The sequence below is a fragment of the Scyliorhinus torazame genome, chromosome 2 (assembly GCF_047496885.1).
Source record: "Scyliorhinus torazame isolate Kashiwa2021f chromosome 2, sScyTor2.1, whole genome shotgun sequence".
NCBI classification, from domain to species: Eukaryota; Metazoa; Chordata; class Chondrichthyes; order Carcharhiniformes; family Scyliorhinidae; genus Scyliorhinus; species Scyliorhinus torazame.
In genome coordinates this window covers 358,282,591-358,306,287 of record NC_092708.1, presented here as the reverse complement: position 1 = coordinate 358,306,287, position 23,697 = coordinate 358,282,591, and the positions used below count along the sequence as shown (strand labels likewise).

The 23,697-nt window shown below is 53.2% G+C and overlaps 1 protein-coding gene across 3 annotated transcripts in view; it reads left to right on the top strand.

The window, feature by feature from the left end:
* Positions 1-23,697, top strand: part of kcnh5b (potassium voltage-gated channel, subfamily H (eag-related), member 5b) — a 550,001-nt gene that overhangs the window by 208,691 nt on the left and 317,613 nt on the right. For all 3 annotated transcript variants that reach the window (XM_072492080.1, XM_072492071.1, XM_072492088.1), the window contains exons 5-6: positions 1,247-1,362; positions 2,017-2,409. In XM_072492080.1, the coding sequence (XP_072348181.1) occupies positions 1,247-1,362; positions 2,017-2,409 (509 nt within the window). The remainder of the gene's footprint in view (positions 1-1,246; positions 1,363-2,016; positions 2,410-23,697) is intronic.

Genomic DNA, 23,697 nt, shown 5'->3' with positions numbered 1-23,697 from the left:
GAGTCGGACACTTTAGGAACTTTCAAGTGGTTATTGGATAGGCATATGGAGTGCACAAGAATGATTGGGAGTAGGTTGATTTGATCTTAGTTTCAGACTAGTTCGGCACAACATCGTGGGCTTGAGGGCCTGTACTGTGCTGTACAGTTCTATGTTCTATTATGTTCTATATTGGAATAGACATTGGGATAGAAAGGCAATTCATCTCATTCGACATGTGCAGCCTCCAACCAATTAGAGACAGTCTCACAATGAGGGTAACATTTCTTTACCTGTCATTGGTAGGATTATGTGAAAAAGAAACTCTGCAGGTTTTTTGTTCCATTCATTTTAGTTGTGACTTTCCCTGCTCACACTCCCTTAAATTACCTCTTCCGGGACAGCTAATAATATAATGACTTCCTTACCACAGCTGGGCAACGGACGTAAGACCACTTTGGAACAAACACGGCTACTATTTCCACGTGCAAGCAGAAAAAACAGAACAGAATAGGATAAAAGCGTGTGCCTTGGTGTGCCAGGGGTTGTAAAAGAACGGTGTACCTCTTTTCCACTTGTTTTTTTCAATTAATCGTCCAAACGGGGAAAGATTTCGAGCGTTGGTTGATCATGTGTACACTCGTTTCCTCCCTTCATTCTCACAATTTAGAGTACTCAATTACTTTGTTCCAATTAAGAGGCAATTTAGCGTGGCCAATCCACCTACCCTGCACATCTATGGGTTGTGGTGGTGAAACCCACGCAGACACGGTGAGAATGAGCAAACTCCACATGGACAGTGACCAGGGCTGGGATCGAACCCGGGTTCTCAGCGCTGTAGGCAGCAGTGCTATCCACTGCGCCACCCCTTCATTCTCACAATGTGGAAGGTATTGGCCACACTGACATGCAATCATGCGATAAATAAGGGCAAAATAGAATTAACATGGTAATTTGGATAGTACCGACCATCGTGTTTTTGCAACCACAGTGTCAATTTTATACAGTTGCACACAAAATGGTTTACAACAGTAAAGTAGGTATTAACTGAATGCTTTAAAAATTACGTTGGCTCACTGTAAGCAATGTTGGAAAGAAATGAACTAATAGCTGCTCAGTTACATCTATTTTGAACGGGTACGGCTTTATTGCGTCGCAGGCATTACAGTTGAAAGACTGTTCTTTGTAACAACTAAAATGACGGAGGTGTAAGTAAGGCGTGGGTTACTGGAGTCGGTAGTTACTGTGTCCTTTTTTCTGAATCAAGGCTGGGCAAAATTTGCACGACTGACAAGAGCATTGACAAATAGTCGAAGTGTTCTGCAGCAACTAACTCCAATGAACAAATCCGATGGGGTCCACAAACATTCACGTTTAGCAGAAGTAAGTATCGAATTCCACTTTATACTTCAGCTAAATCTTTTTTTCCTTCAGAGCCTTCGATCTCGACGGAAGGTTTCTCAGATGAAGAAACTCAATCCTGTGTCTGGATTGGCGGATTCACAATTTGAGGCCCGCAAAGAATTCTTTATTCCTGACTGAGAAACCAGTCAATTACCTGACATTACGTCACCCCGTGTGGCAAAAACTTGGATGTGAGAGCCTCCCCCCCACCGTCCCGCCCTTTTGTGTTTGGCTCATCTTCAGGAATCCATTTCTCGGGGACAAAGGGACAAGGGGAAAAGAAAGGGACCGAGTCTCGGTGGTCCGGATTTTTTTCTCTTCCCTTTCAAAATCATTTTGTGATTTCAGGACATTTATCGAGGAGGGAGTAGCCAGGCCAAAGCCTAGAGGGGTGTGGGACCGATGATTTTACTTAAACGAAGTAGAATATGTGTGGGATGGGGTTGGGGGGTGGGTGGTTGGTGATATTTCGGCTTCCATCTGGAACGTTTGTCATGTGCCCCAGTGCTATGTTCAGGAGAGCACTTGAACCCGCAGAGTTTGAGGGGAGGTTAAATTTCAAAGCTTTAAACTTTTGGAAGCTGCTAAAAGTTTGGATAATGCATTATGACGGTCAATATTCCTGTATTTCAGGTTCTGCAGCTGGGATCAGACATTCTTCCTCAATATAAGCAGGAGGCTCCAAAGACTCCGCCGCACATCATCCTGCACTATTGTACATTTAAAACGACCTGGGACTGGATCATCCTTATTTTAACCTTCTATACTGCAATTATGGTTCCTTACAATGTGTCCTTCAGAACGAAACAGAACAACATTGCTTGGCTCGTTCTGGACAGTGTAGTTGATGTGATATTCTTAGTGGATATTGTCTTAAATTTCCACACTACGTTCGTGGGTCCTGGAGGAGAAGTTATATCTGACCCTAAACTAATCAGAATGAACTACTTAAAAACCTGGTTTGTGATTGATCTGCTCTCCTGTTTGCCATATGACATCATCAATGCCTTTGAGAATGTGGATGAGGTAAGTCGACATGTCTAAAATTTATTATAGTGAAAGCAGCAGACTTCTGCTTCCCCTATTACAGCATTTAGCATTGTGCTGTCAGTGTAAGGTTTGATTTCCAGCACCCCTTTGTAACGGCGCAGTGGTATTGTCATTGCTCTAGTAATCCAACGGCCCAGGGCAAGATCTGAGGACTGGAGTTGGAATCCCACCAGGGCATATGGTGAAGTTTGAATCAAATGAAAATCTGGAATTAAAAATCTAATGATGACCAGGAATCAATTGTTATAAAAACCCACCTGGTTCACCAATGTCCTTTAGGGAAAGAAATCTGCTGTCCTTACCTGGTCAGGCCTTCATGTGACTCCATATTCACAGTAATATGGTTCACTCTCAAATGCTTGGGGCAGTTAGAAACGGGCAATGAATGTTGGTCCACCCACCGACTCTCATATCCCGTAAGTTAATTTTTTTAAAAAGGCAGTCCTGTTAACGCTAAATTAATGTCACTGATTTCACACAAATTTTACCTCCTACATCTTGTGCAGCAAAAGTTCAGGGATTTTGGCAGCTTTTGTGAGACGCTGCTTTGCGATTCAACCGAAAGGATGGTATCCTGTCTGTGAACCCGAGGAAGGAATGAACGAAGAGGTATCTGCGATAAAACGAAGCACATATGGAGATGTAAAAGCAACTCACTGACTGGATTTGTATGAAAAGCTTAGGAACGTGCACGTTTTCCACATAAATGGGTTACATTACAGCAACAACAGGGATCCTGGGCGAAATTCTCCGTTATCGGCGGAAAGTCCGCCGATCGGCGCAAAAAACGGCGCAAATCTGACTTGCGTCACGTCGGAAAAATGGGTCAATAGTCTCTGGCCCGAAATGGGCTAGCAGCGACGTAACGGGATCCGCGCTTGCGCAGTGGTTCACGCCGTGCAGCGTCATACGCGCTGCACGGCGTGACGGCTCATAAGGCCGCGCTGCTCCCCCCCACCCGACCGGAACACCCGACCGCAACACCCGACTGGATGGCTGGCCGTCGCTCAGCCCCGAGGTTCGAGTCACGCGATGTGGAGGCGCTCCTGGACGCGGTGGAGCAGAGGAGGGACGCCCTGTATCCCGGGCACGGCCGCAGAGTTGCCCCACGCCACAGCCGGCATCTGTGGAGGGAAGTGGCAGAGACCGTCACCGCTGTGGCCCTGACACCACGGACAGGCACCCAGTGCCACAAGAAGGTGAACGACCTCGTCAGAACAGGCAGGGTGAGCCTCCCCATATCCCGCCCTCCCCATATCCCCCCTCCCCCATATCCCCCCTCCCCCATATCCCCCCTCCCCCATATACCCCCCTCCCCCATATACCCCCTCCCCCATATCCCCCATATCCCCCCTCCCCATATCCCCCCTCCCCATATCCACCCTCCCCCATTTCCCCCTCCCCATATCCCCCCTCCCCATATCCCCCCTCCCCCATATCCCCCTCCCCCATATCCCCCCTCCCCATATCCCCCCTCCCCCATATCCCCCCTCCCCCATATCCCCCATATCCCCCCTCCCCCATATCCCCCCTCCCCCATATCCCCCCTCCCCATAACCCCCCTCCCCCATATCCCCCTCCCCCATATCCCCCCTCCCCATATCCCCCCTCCCCCATACCCCCCCTCCCCATATCCCCCATATCCCCCCTCCCCATAACCCCCCTCCCCATATCCCCCCTCCCACATATCCCCCATATCCCCCCTCCCCCATATCCCCCCTCCCCCATAACCCCCCTCCCCCATATCCCCCCTCCCCCATATCCCCCCTCCCCCATATCCCCCCTCCCCCATATCACCCCTCCCCATATCCCGCATATCCCCCCTCCCCCATATCCCCCCTCCCCCATATCCCCCTCCCCCATATCCCCCTCCCCTATATCCCCATATCCCCCTCCCCATATCCCCCCTCCCCCATATCCCCCCTCCCCCATATCCCCCATATCCCCAAGTGAATCCAGCCCGAACCTTAACCTCTGCAATGCACGCGCAACCGATGGCGTGCATTCATATACCTGCCTAACACTGTTGCCTTTTACCCCTGCCCCCCCCCCCCCACAGGAGAAGCGCGCACACAACAATAGGGAGCATGTGAGGACTGGAGGAGGGCCCGCTGATGAGAGGCCACTGACCGTACACGAGGAAAGGGCCCTGGAACTGGCTGGCGGACCTGAGGACCGGGAGGTTGCTGATGCAGAGGTCGGGGGCGTACTAGCGAGTGAGCCACCGACAGCCCGTCCCCATATCCCCCCTCCCCTATATCCCCCTCCCCCGTATCACCTGATCACTGCCTGATGTCTAACCATGCATGCTTCATTGTGTATCGCAGGACCAAACGTCCAGGCACCCATCCCTGCAGATGCAGACCGCCCGCAGGATGCCCCTCGGAGACCACAGGAGACGGAGAGACCCGCACCCTCCAGCATGCGACGCCCGCAGGATGCCCCTCGGAGACCACAGGAGACGGAGAGACCCGCACCCTCCAGCATGCGACGCCCGCAGGATGCCCCTCGGAGACCACGGGAGACGGAGAGACCCGGACCCTCCAGCATGCGACTCCCGCAGGATGACCCTCGCACACCACGGGAGACGGAGAGACCTGGAGCAACAGGGAGACGACACCCCCGTCACGTGCGGGAGCGACCACCCAGCGACGAGGGGGGCAGCCACAGGCCCCCGTCACATACGAGCCAGGACACCACTACCCAGGACACCACTACCCAGGACACCACTACCCAGGACACCACTACCCAGGACACCCCTACCCGGGACAGCACTACCCAGGACACCCCTACCCGGGACAGCACTACCCAGGAAGATGAAATACCGGACAGTGACTCAGAGTGGATGGGTGGAGACGAACCCCCTCCCCAAAGTGCCATGGACTCAGAGTGGGACGAAGAGCACGACACAACGCCACTGCTGTCACCAACACCCTCCACCATCGCAGAAACACTCACCACGGTTGGGCACTTTAGTGATGAGGCGTCTGGTACACTCACTGGTGCGCACAACACAGCCGTCCCGGTACAGCAGGTGGAGGTAGGAGCAGCAGAGGGACCGGGCGGTCGGAGGGCAGCCCAGCCCAAGCGAACATCTGCCGCCCAGATGGATCCCGGGTTCCTGCAGTTACCACACCCACACATAGATCCGATGCAACCACCGACCCGGAGACGAGCGAAGAGGGTGACGGGCGGCTTGCGGTGGCTGCGGTCGCAGGTGGAGGAGTCCACCCGCGTCCAGGAGCTGGGAGTGGTGCCGGTCATGCGTGCCACCCAGGCTGACACCGCACGGGTGGCGTCCGCGGTGGAGGCAATGGGTGCGACGGTGTCAGACATGGTTTGCGAGGCCTGGGGCCTTCCGTGCAGGCGGCGTCTGTGGCCCAGGAAATGGCTGCCCTCTCACAGGAGGCCATGAGCCAGTGCCAGCGCCAGATGGCAGAGGCGCTCAACGCCATAGCCCAGTCTCTGCAGGCCATGGCCCAGTCTCAGCAGGCCATGGCCCAGTCTCTGCAGGCCATCGCTGAGGGCATCGGCGCCAGAGGCCATGTGCGAGCCGGCGTCGCACTGTCACAGACAGGGTTTGCCAACCCCCTGGGCTCCATGGCTGCAAACCTGCAGACCCCTGTCGATACCAGCACGGGCCTCCAGGACTGGCAGCGGCAGATGTCGGGGGGGCGTCGGATGGCCAGTCCGTTCGCATCCCCCACCCATATAGAGGCCTGGGGGCCATCGGGCACCCCGAGGGAGGAGGAGGTGGTGTGGTCCGTCCCGGCTCCCTCTGTAGGGGAGGTCCCGGTACACCGCGACACCTCGGACTCCCCCCCTTCCATCCCAGGTGCATCGGGTGGGCAACGGGCAGGACAGGCTGGCAGCTCGCCATCCCAGTCGCCCGGGCCGCAGCCTGGCCCATCTAGGCCAGGACGCCCCAGGAAACGGCCGCCAAAGGGATCCAGTGTCAGAGGGCAGGAATCACAGGAGTCCACCTCCAGTTCTGCTGTACCGTCTGGGGAACCACGTAGACGTAGTCAAAGGGCCCGTAAGGCCAAACAATAAGACACTGAGTAAGTTGGCACGGGTGCAGGGCACAGATGAGTTTTAGGGGCTAGGGCACGTGCATGAACTTCTTTGGTTATTAAAGTCAATGTTACACCTACCGAAGCTGCCTTTGTGCTCTGTCCAAAGTGTGCGGGGGTGTCATGTACGTTGAGCGCAAGTGTGTGTGTGAGGGGTGGTCTTACCTCAGCCCCAGGTGAGTCTGCCCCCTTCCCCCTGGGCCGCCATCAACATCCCCCGGGCAGAGGACGGGACCGTGCGCTGCAGTGTCACAGGCGCATGCAGGGATGGTCCGGGTGGATGGTGGTACTGTGGCCATGGGTCAGACATAGTTCAACGATGTAGAGCCAGGAGCTCATCGCAGGGCGGGTTGTCATCATCCTCCATGGCCTGCGATAGACACGCGTCCACCCGCAACTGTGTGAGCCCGGCCCGTTGTGCCGCAGGTGGATCGGCAATGGCGGGGGGTGGGGGTGGTGTGGGGTTGGGGAGGGGGGTGAGGGTGCTGGGTGGGTGGATGGGTGGGGGGTGTGGGTGGTCGGCTGTTGCCATGGTGTGCGGTCTGTGGCCATACTACCCGATTCCCACGCCCATCTAGTCAGTGAAGCGGGCGTCTATCAGTCTGTCCCGTGCCCGCTGGGCCAGCCGGTAACGGTGGACAGCCACCCGCCTGTGTCTACCCCGTCTGCCCTGACCATTGCCCCCATCCCCCTCATCTGGGGAGGACTGGGCAGCTTCCTGCTGCTCCTCCACTCCGCCCTCCTCTGCCTGCGGCACATCGCCCCTCTGCTGGGCTATGTTGTGCAGGACGCAGCACACCACAATGATGCGGCCGACCCTATCTGACCGATACTGGAGGGCGCCCCCAGAGAGGTCCAGGCACCTGAAACGCATCTTCAGCACACCAAAGCACCTCTCGATCACTCCCCGTGTCGCTACATGGGCATCATTGTAGCGGTTCTCCGCCTCATTGCGTGGCCTCCGTATAGGCGTCATCAGCCACGATCGCAATGGGAAGCCCCTGTTGCCCAGCAACCAGCCCCTCAGCCGGGGATGGTGTCCCTCGTACATGCCGGGGATGGATGACCGCGACAACACGAATGAGTCGTGTACACTGCCTGGGTGACGGGCGCAGACGTGCAGGATCATCATGCGGTGGTCGCAGACCACCTGTACGTTCATCGAATAGGTCCCCTTCCTATTAGTGAACACGGCCCTGTTATCTGCAGGTGGCCGCACGGCGACGTGCATCCCATCGATCTCGCCCTGGACCATGGGGAACCCGGCAACGGCAGAGAAGCCCACGGCCCGGGCATCTTGGCTGGCCCGGTCCACGGGGAAGCGGATGTAGCGGTGCGCCATGGCATATAGGGCATCTGTCACTGCCCGGATGCACCGGTGCACCGATGTCTGCGATATGCCGGACAGGTCCCCACTCGGTGCCTGGAATGACCCCGTTGCATAAAAGTTCAGGGCCACCGTAACCTTGACGGACACGGGGAGAGGGTGTCCCCCGCCAGTGCCACGCGGTGACAGGTGTGCCAGCAGGTGGCAGATGTGTGCCACGGTTTCCCGGCTCATCCGGAGTCTCCTCCTGCATTCCCGGTCCGTGAGGTCCTGGTATGACTGCCGGGGCCGGTACACACGGGGCGCCCTCGGGTGCCTCCGTTGCCGTGGGGCCGCGACGTCCTCCTCCCCCTCCTCGTCCTGTCGGTCAGGTGTCCCTCCAGCCTGGGCGGCTGCCGCCTGCCCCTCTGCGGCAGCCTGCGCCGCCTCTCTGGCACGCTCCTCCTCCTCCTCCTCCTCCTCATCCAGGGCAACATAGACATGAGCGGCTGCCACCACGGCGGCCAACATCGCTGGATGATCTGAAAACATGACGGCCTGGTGGGGGGGAGGGGAACGACGACATGTCATCATTGCCCATATCCCCTCCTCCCCCCAGCCAGGTGGTATGGACCGCATGGGTCCAACTGTTGGAGGCTGGCACCTGGCCAGGTGGACCAACTCACTTGCCCTCCCATCCACCTCCTCGGCACGGACCCCCCCCCAACCTCCACCCCAGCACAGACCCCCCCCCCAACCTCCACCCCAGCACGGGCCCCCCCCCCCAACCCCCAACCTCCACCCCGGCACGGCACGGACCCCCCCCAACCTCCATCCCAGCACGGATCCCCCCACAACCTCCACCCCGGCACGGACCCCCCCCAACCTCCACCCCAGCACAGACCCCCCCCCCAACCTCCACCCCAGCACGGACCCCCCCAACCTCCACCCCGGCACGGCACGGACCCCCCCCAACCTCCACCCCAGCACGGACCCCCCCCAACCTCCACCCCGGCACGGCACGGACCCCCCCCAACCTCCACCCCAGCACGGACCCCCCCCCAACCTCCACCCAGGCACGGACCCCCCCCAACCTCCACCCCAGCACGGACCCCCCCCCCAACCTCCACCCCAGCACGGAACCCCCCCAACCTCCACCCAGGCACTGACCCCCCCAACCTCCACCCCAGCACGGACCCCCCCCCCAACCTCCACCCCAGCACGGACCCCCCCCCAACCTCCACCCCGGCACGGCACGGACCCCCCCCAACCTCCACCCCAGCACGGACCCCCCCCCAACCTCCACCCCGGCATGGACCCCCCCCAACCTCCACCCCAGCACGGACCCCCCCCAACCTCCACGCCAGCACGGACCTCCCCTCAACCTCCACCCCAGCACGGACCCCCCCCCAACCTCCACCCCGGCACGGACCCCCCCCCCCCAACCTCCACCCCGGCACGGACCCCCTCCCGGCACTCCCCCGGAGCCCAGCCTACTCTAACCACCCCCCCCCCCGCCGCACACACACACAACCCGAGACACACCTCTCCTCACGCAATCAGACTGTGGCCACGCCATTGCCTGCCCAGAGCCAATCCCCCAGGCCGTCACTCACCTCCATGCTGGTCGGCGTGAACCTGGAGCACAGGGTCACGCCGATGAAAAGGAGGTTTGATTCACGTCGACGTGAACGGTCATCACGTCGACGGGACTTCGGCCCATCCGGAAGGGAGAATATCGGCAGGCCGAAAATCGGCTGCCTTATGCAGACCCGTGACATTCTCCGCGGCAGCGGCGCCATTAACGCCCCGCCGACTTTTCTCCCTTCGGAGACTTCGGCAACCGGCGGGGGCGGGATTCACGGCGGCCAACGGCCATTCTCCGACCCGCTGGGGGGTCGGAGAATGACGCCCCAGGTATTCAGCCATCATTATAACTGGAGCAGTGCGACTGTTAGAATGGATGAATTGTCAAGGTCACAAGACATGTTTCTGTGAAGTAAAAGTCACATTCTAATGATTCAAGCACGGCCAGCTGAAACACTTTGTTGCTCCAGTTATTATCATTTGAGATCAAACACAAATGCTGGATAACTGGAATACTCGAAGTACATTCCAGCTTGCCAGAATCTACCGATCACAATTAGCCTGGAGTAGGACTGTCGACAACATCCGGTATTTTCTTTGTTTGTTAGGACAATAATTTTGCCTTCTTAAAACCGACATCAGAAACTGCTCCGGTATAATTTGCTTCAGGTAGCAGCTGAATCATCTTATTGATGTTCAAATAGGTCACCACCTGCAAAGGCTGCAGCCGAGACTCCAGTTCTTCCCCAGGAAAAAGTTGATTGGACTGCAGATTCACAGCATACAGTGGCATTGCTCTATGACCAATTCTAAAGCCTTTAAGATCTGGAAGATTATTTCCCCTAATTTTCCGTTTCAGTCGACAAGGGTTTGATGTGAGTGAGAATGCTATCTGACATGCGAGTAATCTCATCGAGCTAATTAATCTGGCTTTCAGTGCAATATGTGAGGCCATGTATGTGTGTCCGGGTAATGTTCTTCCATTAACGCACCCCAACCACTGAGACTCAAGTTGATTTAATGGAATTCTCCAGCATCCCTTTTAGATCATATGAAACAGTTTTACGGGTCATTTTTCATCTTTAACACTCCTTGTGCAGAGCATCGTGCGCTGGGACCATCTTCGGGAATTCAGATGGAGGCCGATTCAGTGTGGATGGAAAATCGTGGAAGATACCCTGGGCGAGATTCTCCATTGGCGGGATCCTCCCTTCACCGGCAGCGCACTCACGCCCGCGGATTTCCCGACGGTGTGGGGGAGGGGCCACAATGGGTGCCAGGACGGAGAATCCTGCTGCTGCCGTGGGCGGGTCTGGCAGGACGGAGAATCCTGCCCCCTGTATTGAGATTTGAATGTGTGCCTGCTGGCATGGACTGCCAACAATGCTAAAGATGAAAATTTACACTTACTTTTCATTACGTGGCAAATTTAAAGACTCTCATGGGAATTCTACATGGAGTTTTTAGAGTTCAGTCCACAAATGCTGCATGAAATATCTGCAACCCTGAAGCATAGCATGGTGATTCAGATAAGAGATGTGAACTCTATTAATGAAAAGCACTCACCTCTGAAGAAGCCAATGAAAAATAAATTACGTTTATATCGTATCTTTCACGATCTCAGGACAACCTAAAGTCCTTTACAGTTAATGTTGTCCTTTTGAAATGTAATCATTGGGCGCGATTCAGTGGCCTCGTTGCGCTCAAGCGAGAGCACAACGAGGCCGGTGAATATCGGGAGAAGCCAAAAACGAGAACCACGCCGGCCGCCAAACTGTTTGCGATGCAACCGGACCACTCCCATAGATGAAATCAGGATCTCACCATAGCATGGCGAGAAACCAATAATCACCACTTCAGCCCTATTTCCATACAATTAATGGGAACTACTCTGTATCCAACGGCCTCCCATGATCAGGCCGCCTCTCCAGCAAGTAGGAGGAGGATACCCACTCTCCGTGGCCATCAAGGTCACTGTATACTTGAACTTTTACATTTTGGGATCCTTCCAGGGCTCGGGCGGGGACTAATGTGGCATCTCTCAGGCTACAGCCCACAGGTGCATCCGAATGTTCACGGATGCCCTGTTAGCCAGGGCAGATAGCTATATAAAATTTGACACGGACTAAGACCAACAATTTGCCTGGGCAGCAGGATTCTCCGCCGTTGCTGGGATGCTCCAGTTCCGGGGCTGATAGACTGCACGCATGTTGCCTTGCGCACACCAGGCCATCATGGAGTGCCCTACATCAACAGGAAGGGGTTCCGCTCCCTGAACATACAGTTCATGTATGAGAACCACCTTAAGAGCATGCACTCCCAGAGAGTCTGCACAACAGTTATATCCTGGGGTTGTCAGACAGCCCTGGCCTCTTTGAGGACCAGCCCAGGATGACTGGCTGGCTCTTGGGGATTAGAGGTACCAGCTGAGCACCTGACTAAGGACGCCAGAACGAAGATCGGAAACCGATGCGGAGGACCAGTATGAGGCCCATGAGGCCACCCAGGCTGTCATTGAGCAGTGCATCGGACTGCTCAAAATGCAGATCCAATGCCTTAACCACTCTGGTGGTGCCCTGCAGTACACCTCCCCTGGGGGTCGCCCGTTTTGTGGTGGTCTGCTGTGTTCTCCACAACTTGGCACAGCAGCAGGGCAACGAGCTGGAGGTGGGGGATGAGGAACATGTGGCCACCTCCAAGGACGAGGTTGACGAGGATGATGAGGAGGCGCCAGGCCAGCAGGGGCTGGAGGACGATCCCGGGGAGGAACCAGAGGACCAATTGAAGGCTGCAGGACAGGCAGCAGCAGCAAGGGTCGAGCAAGCCCAAAAGGCCAGGGAGGCCCTCATGCAAGTGTCCAACACTGCCCCGCTCTCCCCACCTCCCCCTTACCACCTACCTGCCCCTCTCCCCCCCCCCCTCCTCCCTCAGTGCCCTCAGTGATCCTCGATGTGCTTTTTTGCTCTACCGCTGCGACGAGGTGTGTCCGAAGGATGCACATCAGAGGCGGAGGCAGCTAGCTGCTTCTCATGTGACAAGGCCTTTGATGCCCCTGGCAGGTGTCCTCTGGGGCCGGAGGGTCCCGGCGCACTTGGTTGTGGCACATGCACAGCCATGCCACCCTGTTGATTGATTGATTTGATTTATTGTTACGTGTACCGAGGTACAGTGAAAAGTATTCCGGGTACTGACTGTGAGATGCGGCGTTGTTAGAGTGGTGGAACTCGGGGAACTGGTGGCCACCATCTCCACTCCATGGGACGGGTCCAGATTGGCACCCAGTGCCCACTCCTCCTGATTGATGCCCATAGGGCACCAGGGTTCATCTCGGGATGGAGGGGCAGCTGATTTGAGCCCCAGCTGCCTTTGCGTCATCTGGCTCTGGCCAGCCCTGGTGGTTCCCCAATGGCGTCGACACCCTCGGCGATGCTCCTCAGTGACTGGGACTTCTCCCAGTGACCGGGCCACGCTCTAGTGCGTCAGCAATGTCCACCTGCGACTGGGATAAAAGAACAAAGAAATGTACAGCACAGATAACCTTTGCAGTGCCTTGGCCATTCCCATCTGAGACCGGGCCATGTCCCGCAGCGCCTCATCAATGTCAGCCTGGTACTGGGTCATGTCGCCCATTGAGTCAGACAGTTTACCGAAGCCCTCAGCCATGGCCGTCACCGATTGCGCCATGCCTTGGACACCTCCACGAATGCTGCTGATGTCGTGCACCAGGCTCTCCACTACGGTCGCCACCCTAGCAGTGTTGACTTCGGTGCCACATATTGCCGGTGACATCTTCCGCACCTGTCTGGGACTCCTCCAATCAGCTATGGATCTGCTGGAGTGTTGCTGACAACTCCCTCTGAATGTCTCGGCAAAACCCTAATCTCTGCTCCCGGTAAATCATTTCCAGAGGCTGGTGCAGGGAGGGGTCTGCCGACTCACCGGTACGGCCCGGTGTAGGACGTTGACCTTCTTACAGCACTGGGTGCTGGTCCTCCTGGTCATGCTGCCTGAGCTGACATCCTCTGCCACTTCATCCCAGGCAGCACTGGCTGCCCTGTGGCTCACCCTCTGGACCCTCAGGGCAACCGGACATCCCTCCTGGCCTCGACCACATGTAAGAGCCTCCCCAGATCTTCATCCCCGAATCGTGGGGCTGTTCGTCTTGATGCGATGGCTGCAAGCTGAGTGGGATCAGCTGTGCAAGGGCTCTTTAAATGCTGCCCGACCTTGTTAGCGGGGGGCTGGCGAGCACGGACCCGATGAATTGGCTGACGAGCCTGAAGCCCATGGGGCCTCCTTAAATGGGCCAATTAATGTATTGTGGTGACGGTCTTGCCGGGCCACATGGCAGGATATGTATGGCAGTTCCTGCTCGCTACCACACTTAGAAACCTTTTCGAAGAATTGCGTCCATTGTTGCAATGTAGGAAAATCAGCAGCCAATTTGCACACAACAAGCTCCAACCAACAACAATGTGGCATGATTCACCCAAAGAATTACTAAGGGCTGTATTTTTTGGCCGTACCCACTGCAAGATTGGCACGGATGGGGGTCATGTAAAGGTCCACTGACTTCGGGCGGGAATTTCCGGTCGCCGGGCAGATGCGGCCGATTAAACCCCACCCACAGTGTAAATTTCGGTGGGTTCGGTGGGATGATTCGCATCCGCTGCATTTGTGTGATCAAGATCGGTATTCACCTGCAACTTAGTCAATTTCCTGGAGCTTGGGGACTTTCTCACTGGTAAGTCCCACTCTGCAGTGGGGAACTAAACAGGCCGGCATGACCGGCTCCCTCAGAGATCGGGCTGCCATTTTGAAAGGGTGCCTCGATCTCAAAGTGAGGTTGAGAGTCCCCCACACCTCCCGTAGACATGGGCAACACCCCCAAAACCCAACGCTGGAGCAGCAACCACCCGTTCCCCCCCCACCCCCCCCCAACCACACTGGTGTCACACTTTCTTCCATCTTCGTGAACATCAAGACATCACCCCCCCCACCCCTCAGTGAGCATACCTCACCACGGGGTCGCTGAGGGTCCCGCTTTCATATCCTTCATATCCCCCCTTCAAAACTCCCCACCCCTCATCACCCCCTTCATACCACCCTACACATGGAATTCCTGCATTGCAGAATGAGGCCATTCGCCTCATCAATTCTGCACCGACCCACTGAAAGAGCACCCTGCCTAGTCCCATTCCCCCGCTATATTCCCATAACTCCGCAACCCTACCTAACTTACAAGTTCCCGAACACTAAGAGGCAATTTAGCATGGCCAATCCACCTAACATGTACATCTTTGGACTGTGGGAGGAAACCGGAGCACCCGTAGGAAACCCGTGCAGACAAGGGGAAAAAGTGGAAACTCCACACAGGCATTCACCCGAGGTTGGAATTGAACCTGGGTCCCTGGCGCTGTGAGGCAGCAGTGCTAACCACTGTGCCACTCTTCATACCTCCTTCTATGAGCATGGCCCCCCTCAGGATCTGCCACTTGGCAGTGCCTCTGGCAACATAAATGGCCGGAGAATTGCTGGGTCCCTGGCTGCGCATGCGTACGGCGATGACCTGCAGCGGTTGTGCCGTACAACATGGTGCCGGCCGCGCGGGGACCTGGCCGGCCAAATAGTGTCCCCCTTGACCCAACCCCGCCACCTCCGGACCACCCCCCACCAGTCTCCCCATCCCTCTCTGAAGCCCCCCCTGCCAGTAGCCAGGCTCCCCACGCCCCCTCCCCCCCGACTGTGGCGGTGCTGGACACAGTCCACAGCCGCGACGCTGGGTTTATGAATCCTCAGACCACACGCAGCCTGCACAGTTGGGAACTTGGCCCATTGGGGGCGGAGTATCAGGGGAGAGCCTCAAAGCGACGAGCTGGCACCGTCACAATAGCATGCGCCATGCTCCTAGATGACGCTGATTTGGAGGGGGCGGATCATCCGAATCCCTGATTCGATCGCAAACGGAGATTCTCCGCCCGACTGTCAAATACGATTTTGCCTTCAGGCAATGGAGAATCCCGCCCTTAGTCTCAGAAATGGAGAATCCCGCCCATTGAGTTTAAACTGCTGTTTGAAAATGCACCAGTTTTTTTCTACGTTACCCGAGACTTGAAGCTGATGGAGTGCCTTTAAACCTTCTGTCTCAAACTTCACCATTGTTTGTTGCGTTGAGTCACCAATGGCCATAGTTTACTAGGTCGGTGGAAGAATCTTCTCTTTTTACATTCTTCAGCCTGTTTCGCCTTGTCTTTTCTACTGTTACCGTTAAATGTTCTGCACTCCTGATATTGTGTTCTGCGACTTTGCCGTTGCAATGATGTTCATTGAACATCTGGTGACTTAACTAGAATGATGATTTATTGATGAACATGTGTAAAGATAACAAAAAGAATACTGTACAGACTAGGTTATTATTTAAGTTCCGTGAACTCTCCTGGATACCCTGGCCGGAATTCTTTAAAACGGCGGCTAAGTGTTGACGCCGGTGTAAACACCAGAGTGTTTCACGCCGGCATCAACGGGCCTCTTGGCCCAGTGATTCCGTGGCCCACAGGGGGCCAGCACGGAGCTGGAGTGCCCCACGCAGCTCCAGCTGCCGATACGGGGCCCTGCATTGCCAGCCGCGGGTCCGCGCATGCACGCGGCGGCCGCTTCCGTGCCAGCCCCCTGTGACATGTCGGACCCAAACAGCGGGCCGGCACGGAAGAAGGTAGGCCCCCCCCCCCCCCCCCCCCAGATCGTGCCTGCCCGCCGATCGCTGGTCACTGATCGCGGGCCTGGCCATCATGGAGGCCCTCCCCGGAGACTGATCACCCCGCCCCCCCCACTAGGTCGGCCACCGCAGCCGCGACGCCAAGCTCCCGCCGGGTGGAACCATACGTGAACCACGCTGCCGGGAACTCGGCCGGTCGACCGTGGAGAATCGCCGCGGGGCCTCTTTCAACGGCCCCTGACCGGCGCCAAGACGACCGCGTGCACGATTCTCTGGTCGGCGGAGGTTCGCGTCCTGGTGTCGGACCCGATTGCAAATCTGACGCCCCATTCTCCATCCCCGCGCCGAGCACAATTTTGGCACAGAAGCTCGGAGAATCTCGGCTCCTCTGTGCGAATGTTCTGTTGTATGCCTTACTACCAACTGCCAATTGTCCAAAGTCATGTGACCGATGTCTGACGCCACCAGCTGGTTGGAGGTCACACTGCTAACTATGTACAATACTATTCACAGGCACATCACCACATGCTAGAGACTCTGACCTGTGTAACGAAAAATAAAGGAATGTGTAAATATTTAACATAGGCAACAGGAGTTATTTGCTTATCACCATTCCATATTCGAGCCTCAGAATTCCTATCCAGCTTGGCAGCTACCATTGAGCCCCCACATTCCTAGTCATAGAATCATAGAGGTTTACAGCATGAAAAACAGGCCCTTTGGGCCCAACTTGTCCAAACTGCCCAGTTTTTACCACTAAGCTAGTCCCAAATGTCCACATTTGGCCCATAGCCCTTTGTACCCATCTTTCCCATATAACTGTCTAAATGCTTTTTAAAAGACAAAATTGTACCCGCCTCTACTACTGCCTCTGGCATCTCGTTCCAGACACTCACCACCCTCTGTGTGAAAAAACTACCCCTCCTGGAACCTTTTGTATCTCTCCCTCCTCACCTGTAACCTATGCCTGCTAGTTTTAGACTCCCTACCTTTGGGAAAAGACATTGAATATCTACCTTAACTCTGCTTATTTTATAGACTTCTATAAGATCACCCCTAAGCCTCCTACGCTCCAGGGAAAAACATCCCAGCCTATCCAGCCTCTCCTTATAAACCAAACCACCAAGTCCCGGTAGCATCCTAGTAAATCTTTCCTGCACATTTCTAGTTTAATAATATCCTTTCTAATAATAGGGTGGCCAGAACTGTACACAGTATTCCAAGTGTGGCCTTCATTATTTTTTTGATTACTTTTAAGCTCCTTTTTTCTGAAATATTAGGTGGCCAATTTATATGGCAGACTTCTGTTCATGAGTATTTAATGTGCAAATATCAGAAAATGGCACAGGGGTTTAAATAACATAATTCTTGCCATGCTATGATATTACTAGGGAATTGGATGCACGTGGAAAGTTCATCTAAAGGGCACGGTTTTTCACACCACTTCTGCAAAATATTCTTGATTTCAAGAAAAATTCTTCCCCCACTTAAGTGTCCAGGAACCTTTGAGACAACTTATTCTCCTGCTGCTGCCTTTTCCCCAGCAGTTCCAAAAGTAAAAGCGTTGGGATCGATCCACTCTTATCGGCCGGAAATCTCTGGCTGTTCGCCGGTGGCAGGATTCCCTGGTCCCCCGCTGGCAGCGCGCCCCTGCCCACGGGTTTCCTGGTGGCTTCAATGGGAAATGCCACTGGCAGCGACGGGAGTCGAGAATCCTGCCGCCAGCGAATGGCGCGCTGCCGCCCGTTGCCGAGAAACCTGCGACTAGGGGCGAGGGGCTGAAGAATCCAGCCCATATATAGATATACATATATATGTATGGCTGGATTTTGGAGGAAGCTAAGACCAAGAGAGATTTCAGACAGCTCTGAAGTGCTCTTTATCGAGCCACTGGCGTACCCTCACACCTGTGCCTTCAGGTAAAGGTACTCATTGCTTGGTTGGAGAAGAAAGACTTCCAGAGGACCAATTCCCAAGGGAGGCTGCATGAGGTGGCCGCCAGTCTAACTGACCGTGATGCCGATATGTTCTTCGGAAGCACATTACGCCTCGTGCGGGACTTCATGGAGCCAAGATAATTGTTTTGTCAGCATTGCCTGATCGATTGAACCTGCAAAATGTCACTGACCATATTCCACGGCCCTCACACATCTTCCTGTCAATGTCTGTGTGGCATTGATTCCAGAGGGTAGCAAGTCAGATGCAGGGAGCGGTGTCACCCAGCTGCAGGGAAACCAGCCAATGTGCAGCTTAAGGCCGACTCGGCCAGTGACAGCACCGATTAGCAGTGGCCTCAATGTGTCTTCACCTCCTTCCATCCACGCCACAAATCCGCCTGTGAGGATAGTGCCAGCTCATCCCAGCAGCTTCGCTGTGGGCTGCAGATTGAGTCCCATGCTCCTGGGTTAGATTTCTGTCCCTTGTGTGGCCGTTTCTTCGCTCGGCAAAAGCTGCCAGCGTTTTGTTTTTATGTTTGAAGACGGAGCGGAGGTGCAATAAGCAGTGTGACCTTAATCACACCTTCATTCTCAGTGATTGGTTTTGAAAGGCCGTTCTATTGTCGTGTCTATCAAAACGCAAAAAAAAAGGTAAATGTTGAGGAGGATAACAGGGTGCTGAAGAACATGATATGAATATTTTTCAAGTAATAAACAGTGTAATGCTATAGCAGGTGCGCTACTCACGGTGAATGGTGTTGTCAGGAGTTATGTGATTGAATCACAGCAGCAGATAAAGGTTAGTGCACTGACTGGAGCTCCCAGCAGCTGACACAAGTGATAAGACTGACATTGACATGATGGCACTATCTAGCCATTCGTGCGACAAACAGAATCTTACAGGAGACAATGACAATTTCTTCTGAAGATAGCCACTTTCCAACTGTGTACATTGTATGAATATGCAGTAACGATTGACAGAACTCCAGGCGCCATTTTGCCAGACTCCTGAAACTTTAATTATTAAGACAACGCTGGTCTCAATAACAAAGCTGTGGCAGCTTCTGAACGCGCATAAAAACACAGTCCTTGCAACGTGTTCGCAAAAAATTAACCCCGCGTGCCGTTTTAGTAGGTCAATGCCTTCTTTAAAGCAGGAGGCAACGCATGTCTCTGCTGATTTTGCACATTGTGGTTTCTAACTCCCGGAGTTTGGAAGTGCGACTTGCGTCAGAGCACAAATGGGCAGAATTGCACAGGCTGCCTGTTATGCAACGTGTCAGATGTTCAGTTCTATTAAAGTCACTGGCACTGAACATCAGGCAGAGTGTGTAACAGGTAGCCAATATAATTCTCTCAGATTTTGTTACCAATTCTCAAAGTGTTGATGTAAAATGTGTTTGCACGTTGATTTAACTCAATTATTTACCTGGACTGTTGAATTTTAGGCAAACGCATCACCAAACAGTGCACTGACAGAGGAAGTGGAAGCTTGGCTGTCCCCCTGAAAGAGCAGTGATTAGCTCTTCCTGATAGCATAAGAAAGGAAGCCAGTTAGCCCCTCGAGCCTGCTGTGCCAATCAATCAGATTGGGGTTGATCTGGACCTACATCCATATCCCCACCATTGTGCCTTATCCATTCATACTTTTTGTTAAATACTTCAAAAACTCCTATTTAAAATTAACAATTGATCATGCATCCACTGTCATTTGCAGAACATGGCACAGTGCCACAGTGGTTAGCACTGCTGCCTCACAACACCAGGGACCCAGGTTCAATTCCAGCCTTGGGTGACTGTGGAGTTTGCACGTTCTCCCCATGTCTGAGTGGGATTCCTCCAGGTGCTCTGGTTTCCTCCCACAGTCTAAAGATGTGCAGGTTAGGTGAATTGGCCATGCTAAAATGCCCCTTAGTGTCCAAAGATGTGCAGGTTAGGTGGGGTTACGGGGATAGGGTGGGGTGCTCTTTCAGAGGGTCAGTGCAGACTCGATGGGCCGATTGGCTTCCTGCGCTGTAGGAATTCTATGGTGGTTCTAACACAGTTCCAAACTTCTGCCATGAAAGGTCTGGCTCTAAGTTTTAGACGATGGCCCTTAGTCCTAAAATGCCTCAACAATCTCTCTATCTGTCCTATCTGTCCCTCCAGTCGAGAATGCTTAACACCAAATCATTTCTGGATTTGGAATTTTCTACATACCTGGGATTATATTAGAACACCTAACCACAAGTGTGACCATCGGAAAACGCTGCAGACATAAACATTTACCTGAAACATAAAATAGTGATCAAACATTATAAAGCAGCAATGGAAATTGTTTTACTTGTCCAAACAGTTCTCCATGTTTCCTCTCCCAAAGTACCAAAATGATGCAATGTTGCTGAGAGTGTGCTCAGATGATTTCTCGATAATTTCTGAAAGAGGTCCTGAACAATATTCTGAACAATAAGTTGCCAGACTGGAGAGGTTACAGTGCACCTTTAAAACTTTGGTTAAATCACTGCATAACTTTCTAAATTTCAGGGAGTACAATCCTGGTTTATGTAATCTCTTCTTGCAATTTAAATCTTGGAGACCAGGCATCATTCCGGTAAATTTAAGCTGCACTCTGTCCTGTGCCAAGATTTCCTTCAGAATTTTCTAGATTATAGAATAATATTAGACTGCCAGTCACTTAAAGCAAGCATGCAGGTGCAGCAAGCAGTTAGGAAGGCAAATGTAATGTTGGTCTTCACTGCAAGAGTACTTGAGTACAGGAGCAAGGATGTCTTCCTGCAGCCGGACAAGGCCTTGGTGAAACCACACTTGGAGTAGTGCGTGCAGTTTTGGTCTCCTTACCAAAGAAAATATATACTTTTCATAGAGGGAGTGCAGCGAATGCTTCCCAGACTCATTCCTGGGATGGCAGGATTGTTGTATGAGGGGAGAATGGGCTGACTGGGTCTGAATTGACCGAAGTTTAGAAGAATGAGAGGGAATCTCATTGAAAGATATAAAATCCTGACAAGGCTGGACAGACTGGATACAGCGTGACCTTTCCTCAGCTGAGGGATCTAGAACAAGGAGACACCGTCTCAGAATACGGGGTAGGCCATTTGGGGCTGAGATCAGGAGAAATTTCTTCAACTTTTCTTCAAATTTCTTCAGGTGGTGACCCGTGGAATTCTCGACCACAGAAGGCTGGGGAGGTCAAGTCACTGAATATATGTGAGAAAGAAATTAGATTTCTAGACACTAAAGGCATCAAGAGGTGTAGAGAGAGAGCAGGAGTATGGCGTTGACATAGAGGATTAGCCATGGTCACATTGAATGGTGGAACAGGCTTGATGGGCCGAATGGCCTATTCCCTCTTCACTTTTCTATGTTTCTATGTTTCCTTGGTTTTGGTGCCCGGAAATGCGCGCAGCCTCCAGGCATACGTAATAATGGCTTTGTGGAGCTGAAGCAAGACTTACACCTCCTTGTGTTTATGGCTCAGTTGGCTGCAGTCTCATCTTTGAGTCAAATATTCTGGGTTCAATTGTCACTCCAGGGCTTGTGTCCAAAATAGTCCGTTGGTCTAAGGTGAATGTAAAAGCTGCCGGGCTGGATTCTCTGCTGTCGGGATTCTCCGTTATTCCGGCAGCGCACCCACGCCCGGGGATTTCCCGACGGCGCGGGGCTGCCCACAATGGGAAACCCCATTGACAGGCTGGCGGGACGCAGAATCCCGCTGCCGGCTTGACAAAGAATCCCGCCCCCCCCATGTCACTATTTTGAAGCAGAGCAGTGGAGTTCCCCATAGTGTCCTGGTCAATATTTATCCCTCAATCAACATCACAAAAACAGATTATCTGGCCATTATCACATAGCTGTTTGTGCGAGCTTGTCATGTGACAGCAAGGTAGCACAGTGGTTGGCACAGTTGCTTCACAGCTCCAGGATCCCAGGTTCAAATCTCGGCTTGGGTCACTGTCTGTGTTGAGTCTGTATGTCTCCCCGTGTCTGCGCGGGTTTTCTCCGGGTGCTCCGATTTCCTCCCACAGTCCAAGGATGTGCAGGTTAGATGGATTGGCCATGCTAAATTGCCCTTAGAGTCCAAAAAGCTGCGGTGGGGTTACTGGGATACGGGGATAGGGTGGATGTGTGAGCTTGGGTAGGGTGCTCTTTCCAAGGGCCGGTGCAGACTCGATGGGCTGAATGGCCTCCTTCTGCACTGGATATTCTATGATTCTATGAAACATGGCTGCCATGTTTCCTACATTATAACAGAGACAACACCTCAACAGTATTTCATTTGCTGTAAAATGCTGTGGGATGTCGTGGTTGTGAAAGGTGCAATATAAATACAAGTCTTTTTTTAAAGTCCTCCAGATATAAAGGCCAGCATTCCATTAGCATTTTGATTAGTTTCTCTCACCGTTCATGACATTTTAATGATTTCTGTACCTGGACCCCAATTTCTTTGGGCATCCACATTTTCTAGCTTTTTTACGGTTTAGAAATGACCGTTTTATCACTTTTCGACCCAAATTGAATGACCTCAGATTTGTCTACATTGAAATTCATTTGCCTAATTTTGCCCAGTCACTTAATCTATCAATATCTCATTGCAATTCATGAATCCATCTACACTACTTAAACCACTGCCTTTTGTGTCATCAGCAACTTTGGATATATGGCTTTCTGCCCATCATCTAATTTGTTGATAAATATGAGGCCCAACACAGATCCTCACAGATGCCACTGGTCACATTCTGTCAATTTGAGTACCTGCATATTATCCCAAAATTCTTGTCTTCTTTCACTCAGTTGATGTTAATAATTTGCCTTCAATTCCATGGGTTTCAACTTTAGCTCACAGTCTCTTACGAAGGACTTTATCGAATGCCTTCTGAAGGTCCATACAAATATTACCCACAGTCCATGGCTTCAGTCACTTCTTCAAAAAAATTTCAGCTGATTTGTCAGGCATGATCTACACTTTGCATAGAATCACACAATCATGAGATGGATACAGTAGGGAGGCCATTCAGCCAATTGAGCCGGTACCAACTCTCTGCAAGTGCAAGTCCACTCCCTCACTATTTCCCGGTAACCTTGCAAATCATTTCTCTTCGGGTGCTTATCCATTTCCGTTTTGAAAGCCACAATTGAACCTGCCTCCTCCACCCTCTCAGGCAATGCATTCCAGGTCCTAACCACTGAGCTGAAATTTAAATAAAATGTTTTCGCAGGTCGAATTTGTTTCATTTGCCAATTAACTTCCATCTCTGTCCCCTGGTTCTTGGCTCCTCCACCAATGGGAACGGTTTCTCTCTATCTACTCTGTCTGGATCCCTTGTGATTTTGAACAGCTCGATCAAATCTCCAGTCAGTGTTCTCTTTCAGGAAAACAGCCCAGATTCTATAATCTATCCAAATAACTGAAGTCCCTCACCTCTGCAAATATTCTTGGGAGTATTTTCTGCACCCTCTCTAATCCCATCATGCCCTTCCCAAAGTGCCATGCCCACAATTGGTCACAATACCTCAACTGAGCTTGAATTAGCGTTTTATAAAGATTCATCATAACTTCCTTCCTTTTGTGTTCTGTGCCTCGATTCATAATGCCAAGGATCCTGTATGTCTTCACAAATGCATACAGGCTCTCTCTTACCGAAAATG